This window comes from Lactuca sativa, chromosome 9 (assembly GCF_002870075.4).
Source record: "Lactuca sativa cultivar Salinas chromosome 9, Lsat_Salinas_v11, whole genome shotgun sequence".
NCBI classification, from domain to species: Eukaryota; Viridiplantae; Streptophyta; class Magnoliopsida; order Asterales; family Asteraceae; genus Lactuca; species Lactuca sativa.
The window spans coordinates 29778135-29785298 of NC_056631.2; the positions used below are offsets into that span (position 1 = coordinate 29778135).

General features: G+C 28.2%; 1 protein-coding gene and 1 long non-coding RNA gene across 3 annotated transcripts; one reads left to right on the plus strand and one right to left on the minus strand.

Annotated features, from left to right (window-relative positions):
* Positions 1–1036: 1036 nt before the first annotated feature.
* On the minus strand, positions 1037–3054 carry LOC128128732 (uncharacterized). The gene is made up of 2 exons (XR_008226741.1): positions 1523–3054; positions 1037–1442 (listed from the first exon to the last, which is right to left on the minus strand). It is a non-coding gene; the product is annotated as an uncharacterized LOC128128732 (long non-coding RNA).
* A 2140-nt stretch (positions 3055–5194) lies between these two features.
* LOC111907512 (protein-S-isoprenylcysteine O-methyltransferase B) lies at positions 5195–6880 on the plus strand. Of its 2 annotated transcripts, none has more exons than XM_023903316.3 (3): positions 5195–5344; positions 5833–5913; positions 6036–6880. In XM_023903316.3, the coding sequence occupies exons 2-3, from the start codon at positions 5835–5837 to the stop codon at positions 6620–6622; spliced, it is 666 nt and encodes a 221-aa protein (XP_023759084.1). In that variant the 5' UTR covers positions 5195–5344; positions 5833–5834; the 3' UTR covers positions 6623–6880. The 2 variants fall into 2 exon arrangements, with proteins under 2 accessions (XP_023759084.1, XP_023759083.1); XM_023903315.3 differs by having other exon boundaries at positions 5198–5384.
* The last annotated feature ends 284 nt before the right edge of the window (positions 6881–7164 follow it).

Consider the following 7164-nt stretch of genomic DNA (forward strand, 5'->3'; position numbering starts at 1 on the left):
TTCAGTTATCATATTCTTTACCCTTTCTATTGATGTCATGTATGGAGCAATAAGCTTTAGCAACAGACTCTGTCATATATCTGCATTCGGAATGAAGATTTCTAGGGTATAATTAATCGGAATGAAGATGTACTTGATTACTGTCTTATCTGAATATGTGGGGAGTTCGGGTAATTGAGATGTATCTTTACTTCTTTAGTCTGTTTCATTCATCTTAGTCACAATCAGCCTTTTTGCGAGAGATTTTGGCTTGGATTCACTGTATTCATTTTTTATTGTTGTATTATATTTACTAAATGTTAAGTATTTTGATACACTGTATTCATTTTTTATTGTTGTAAGATATTTTCAACTTTCAGTTTTTTTATTTTCATAAAATTTTATTCATTAATGATAATCTATTTTTCTGTTTATTAGATTTTAATTTAATAATGCAATTTAGAAAACAAATTGGTTAATGAGGTAAGCACTTTGTTGACAAATAATACAAAAAAAAGTTCTTTGATTTTTTATAGATTGACCGAGTTAATACGGATGGGCTAAAGGATTATAATGTGAAGGAGGAATGCACATGGACAACAACTTGGAAGGAGCCGAAATTTATTTATATTAAGACATTCTAAATTTTCATTTGTGATTATAATTGTATTCATATATGATTGTAAATATGTTTTGTTTATTTAGTTTTTGCAAAGTTGATGTTTTATCTCTAATTTGTTTTATATTCATTTAAGATTACAAATGTATTGATTTTTTTATAATGTTCTTTATTCAATTACAATTATATTTGTATTCATTAAAAAACCATAATATTTTATATTTATGAATGAAAATGTGTATTCATATATGAATACATGGTCTCAAAGTGATTTTAATCATTAGATAAAACTTCAAAAATGGTCCATGTGGTTTTCGAAAATATAAAATTTAATCCCTAAGTTCAAAAAACCTCACAGATGGTCCCTGTGGTTTCAAAACTTTTAACAAATGGTCCTTTTCGTTAACTCCGTTATTTTTGGCCGTTAATTGGAGGGTATTTATGTCATTTCACTGCCACAGGGACCATTTTTGAAGATTTGCCTTATTTTTTTTATAAAAAAAAAGAAAAAATATAACTATTTAATATTAAAGGGTCCCAAACACACACACACACACACACACTCTCTCTCTCTCTCTCTAAAATCCCGATGTAAACTTCACACCTCTCGTAAGTGGAACAGTCATCTCATGGTGGCCCATCCCTACCAGACACACTTTGCCGTCGGCACGTGTGGTGGTGAGAGTCGTTGCCATTCTCTTGTTGAAACCTGCACAATCAAAGCTCACATCTACTTCACCTCCCATGGCTTTCTGTATCAATTCCACTTCTCCTTCCATATCCTAAGTTTATTAAATCTGATGGATACCCACAGTTTGAAACATAAATCCACTGGATGCACGACCTATTGATTGAACCAATAATCAAAATTAGGGTTTCAACATCTTGTTGGGGACGATGATGATGTAAAAGTATAAACTTTACCTAATTGGCAAGAGATCCGTGGATGGGAGGAGTGGCGAGAAATTTCATATCCGGGAAACCACTACCAAAATTGCTATCTGACCTGTCACCCTCTTCTATCCCTCATCTAGTTCATCCTCACCGCCTTTGCCATATATTCTGTTTGCCACATGCTTTATTCTCACCGGAACAGCTGGCAGCCGCAAATCTCGCCGAAAACCACCACCAAAGCCGTCATCTGATAGCAATTCGTGAAAATAATAAGAAAAATAGTTGTTATCTTCTAAACAAGATGCCTCTTATATTCAATAATCTCTCCTCCCTATTCATCATCAAACACAAAACACAAACAAGTGATATTTCATCGCGTGTTATCTTCTTCATTTCACTAGATGAACAAAAAACCCACCAAACTCCCTCACAACCCCACTTAGTCGAATCAGTGGCAAAATCAAACTTTTATGTTCAAAATCTACTATCTCTATAAGCAATTCAGGAATCTAGCCACTAAATTTCTTGCTCTGAACTTCAATTTTCACCATCGAACTCATTCCAGCAAAAAAAATTGTTCCCAATCACCCCCGAAAAGTTTTTATTCGATAAATAAATACTCCTCAACAGATCAATTTCTTCACATCAAGCAACGATCCTCCGAAATCGTTGTTCGCAAAGCTTAGGGTTTGAATGCTTGATATCTCAACCAAAATGTCAATGTCAGTTGTCCCGGTTAAGCCCATATTCTTGAGTAGTAACCCTAACACACTCAGATAATTTGCAGCGGAAATCATGGAGAGATTGGCGTATGTTTACAGAGATGGACCTTCATGATTTTAGGATCTCGGAGGTATACATGAGAAGAAAAACACAAAAGGTGTGTGTGTACTTCGTGCCTGCTATAATTTGCAGAATTTTGCTTCATTTTGTCCATGGCGCCATTTGATGCATCGATTGAAACCCAAAAACCTGATTCACCCCATGTACAAACCAATGTTCTCACCCCTATATTTTTTTGGTTGTTAGAGGTGGAAGGTACTCGATTGAATGAATGTGAGAAGGCAGTAAGGAGAGGGGTGTATGGAAGTCTAGTTTTTTAGGGAAAAAATTAAAAAGCAAATACCAGTAGCGATGCACTTGGAAGAGAGAGAGAGAGAGAGGCCCTTTAATTAAATAATTATATATTTTTTCTTTTTTTTAAATAGAGAAAACCTCATAAATGGTCCCTATGCATTGAAATGACGAAAATGTCCCTATTTAACGGTAGAAAGCTGACGGAGTTAGGCGGAAGGACCATTTGTTAAAAGTTTTGAAACCACATGGACCATCTGTGAGGTTTTTTTGAACTTAGGGACTAAACTTGATATTTTCGGAAACCGCAAGGACCATTTTTGAAGTTTTGTCTAATCATTAAGTACAATTGTGTCAATATAAATGTACAAAGTCAAATTAAAATATAATCAATTATGATTAACAGTTTACTTTTTTATTCATTTACAATTGACGTATAATTTACGTGAAATCGGAGAAAGAAATGATTTTTTAAGAATTTTTTTCAGTTTTAATATAAAATTTGGCAAAAATGTTTTTTATATTCCATTAATAAGAAAAAAATAGAATATTTCTTTGTTTTTTGGTAACTATTCCAAAATTTAATGGAATTTGATTGAATTTTATTTTATTTTAATTTAATTAAAATATATAATTACTAATATGTCGTTATATATTGATTGACCAAGAACTGTTCTCGCGTGTTTAACCTTTTATGTGTTTTTATTTGATGATCATTATATATATATATATATATATATATATATATATATATATATATATATATATATATATAGTCTAAAATGTTCTTTTTAATTAATTAATCCTTTTTAAAAATCTATTATATCTAAAATGTCCCAAACAAACAAAACTATAAAGTCAATTATATATATATATATATATATATATATATATATATATATATATATATATATATATATATATATATAATACGAAAAAAATTATTTATAGTTATAAGGATAAAAAAATTAAAAATGTTATATAATCGATATAAAATTTATATTTCATAAATGATTTCTCATTAAGTACTTATTAGAGATAATTAATTAGTAAAAAATAATAAATTTAAATAACTAAAATATAATTAAAAAATAAAATAAAATATAATTAAAAAATTAGATTTTAGATTGACTAATCATAATAATATATTGAAAATTCAATATTTTTTAAATGGTCAATAAAAATAAACAAATGAAATTTTTAACTTTTAAGTATCCAATGATAAAAATATCAAATAATAATAAACTATAAAAAAAATTAACTATTATTTTGATGTATAAAACCTTTGATTTATAACATTTATTTATAATCCATTTTCTAAAGGGAAAATGATTTGCGAGAGTAATTACCTTTTCTTCTTGTTTGTATTTAGGTAATTTTTTTTTTACATATTTGACAATTTAACTTGTTAAATGTGTTCACATATTACCATTGTCACATGTTATAGCAGGTAACAATGGTAATATGTGAGCATATTTAACAAGTTAAATGGCGAAATGTATATAAAAAAAGTTATATAAATGTGAGCAAATTTTTTTTACAAATTTCTTAAGATTTTTTATAATTCCTCACAACATTTTTATGAAATTTTTTTCATATAGGTTTTTCTAATACAATGTTTTAAATATATATATATATATATATATATATATATATATATATATATATATATATATATATATATATATATAATATTTTTTTATACTTTCATATAATTTTAATACAAATGCTTTTAAACCAAATATTTTATAAATGTTTTAAATTTTTCTTACAAGTTTTCAACTTGTTTTTTTTTGACATTTTTATACAATTTTTTTTATAAGTTTCATACATTTATTTTTAAAATTTCTTTTACAACATTTTTAAAGTTTTTCATAGATTTTGTATGACAATTTAATATTTTATAACATTTTAATATACTTTTGTTAAATACTAGTTTAAAACGTTTTATTAAAAAAAAATTAAAATTTTAAAAACTTCTAATTAAAAAGTAGTAAAAAGTTGGAATATTTTTAAAACATTTACATTATATAGATTTTTTTTGTTTATTTATTTTCTAAGTACTATTTTCTTTTTATTTTTTTAAAATACCCCATATACTTATTATTACATATTTAATTTACTTAATTTATTGTTATATATTATTTACTTTAAAAATATTATATATACTTAAAAACAAAAGAAAAAAATTATAAGAGGCTATATGAAATATTTCATAAAACGAAAGCATATTTAGTAATTAAAAAATAATATTTAAATTGATCGATATTTAATTATTATTTAGGAAATTATGAATATTTTAAAAATATCACTTAAAAAAAATATAAACAACAAATATTAAAAATAAAATCGTTATTAAAAATGAAGAAAATAACTTATCAGGATAATTAACTTTTCGTTTTATTCATATTTAGACAATTTTTTTATATATTTAACAATTTAACTCGTTAATTTATTCACATATTACCATTGTCACTTGTTATACTCAATGATAATGACAATATGTAAACACATACAACAAATTAAATGGTTAAATATATATAAAAATAAAGAAGTTATTTAAATGTAAAGAAATAGATACCTAAGTTATTTTCCGTTTTTTAAACTTATTAAATAGTTAAACAAAATTTGTTTATTTGGAAAGATTGCAAATTGCAATAGTCCCTGAGTTCCAGGTCAAGCTAAAGCCCCAATCCCAGATCCAACCTTACTGTTCCAGTCTCCAAGCGACGGTACTCTCTCAGTCGCCAGTGGCGGCGCGATCAAGCTTCCCATCCGGTTGCTCCTCTTTTCCCTATCAAATTTGACCTATTTTTGTGTAAGTTTTGTTATAATTCCTTTATTATTTTAATCACCACAACAATCAAGTCAAACGAGGTTTAGTTATGCGTTTGGTTCGCAGTAAAAAACTCGATGTTTTCTGCCAATATTCTGTCTAATTCAGGTGTCTTTTCTACTGTTTATAGTGAATAGCGCTGTTTAATTGTGTCAATTTGGGATTCTAGCGGTTTAGGGTTCATAAAAATAAAATCTTGAATTCAGCCTCGGCCCCTAAGTAGTCGTTGCTTCTCAATCTGTATACGTTTTTCTGATAATGAATTCAAACTAAGTCATCTCATAGTATAAACCGAAATCATAAAGGCCTTAACCTGTTTTTATCAAACTCAATTTCCATTTGTAGATGTGAGTGAGTGTTCATATTTTTATTGAATCTTTTTGCTTGGATTATTGTTTGAAAATGATTATGCTCTTCTAATTGTTTACAGAAATGTCCTCCTTGAAGCACTTTCTGGGTGACCTGAATACCCAAATTGTATTTCAACTTCTGGACAGCTCTTCCTATTCAGGTCTGAAGTAAAACTCACCTTATTAGTTATTACTCGATCAAATTCCTCCACCTTGTTGACTTAAACCTCAATCTTCTCCAAAAATCTCTCTTAAATCTTAATCAATCTGTAAAACATGACAGAAACATTCAGCCACACTGCCTCCAGACAATTATCACAAATGTTCTTTGCAATACTCTTCTTTCATGGCTCTGAATACCTTTTAGCAATCAAATTTCATGGGAAATCGAATGTAACTCTTAAATCCCTCTTAATCAGCCAACACTACATCTTTGCAATGATCTTTTCTGTTCTTGAATACTTACTTGAACTATACTTTTTCCCTGAACTAAAAGAAAACTGGTGGGTAAGCAATTTAGGACTTTTAATGGTTATCTTTGGGGAAATCATAAGAAAACTTGCAATCATAACTGCTGGAAGAGCTTTCACTCATTTAATTCAAAGACATCATGAGGATCATCATAGACTTGTAACTCATGGAGTTTATAGCATTGTTCGTCATCCAGGGTACACAGGATTCTTGATTTGGTCAGTTGGGACTCAAATAATGCTGTGTAATCCTGTTTCAACTGTTGGGTTTTCATTAGTTGTTTGGAACTTTTTTCATAGAAGAATACCATATGAGGAGTTCTTTTTGAGACAGTTTTTTGGGGTGGAGTATGATGAGTTTGCTAAAAGGGTTCCTTCTGGGATTCCATTTGTGAAGTGATAAAACTAATAGATTGCCATTTGTGTCTTCATCATGAAGTTTTTGACTATTCTACAATGGCGGGTTGAAGCTCTGGATGTTGTAAATTATGGAAATGTGTTTGTTTAGATTATGTGTTTATGATTGGAAGATTTAGTATGACAAATTGGTAGGTATACTTTTGTTGCTTGAGAAATTGATATGATGTTATGTTAGTGTTAACTTATAATAACCTATTGGGTCAAACTTTAAATTGAATCAGATTTAGGGGTTTTATTATATTTTTTGGAATTTTGAGTTAATTAGAGGGAGAAATACATCAAAACTATTGTATTTTGGCCATTTTTTGTGGTTTATCTATTATATTCCTGTTTCGTGAGTAAAAGCCACTAAAGTATGACAATTTTTTCAATGTGCACGGATCCTATAAAAGTTAATTGGTTAGAATTGATTTAGAAAAAAAAATAGTGGCTTTAGTGGAATACTTTAACATCAAAGTTTAGTGTCAAAAATCTCATTGAACTTTGAGAAGAAAAAAATCTATTATGACTATTTTAACATGT

Excerpts from the sequence above, each read along its gene's own strand:
- LOC111907512 (XM_023903316.3), top strand. The coding sequence starts at position 5,835 with ATGTCCTCCTTGAAGCACTTTCTGGGTGACCTGAATACCCAAATTGTA. Across the intron at positions 5,914-6,035 it reads GGACAGCTCTTCCTATTCAG|AAACATTCAGCCACACTGCC; the intron begins GTCTGAAGTAAA and ends AAAACATGACAG.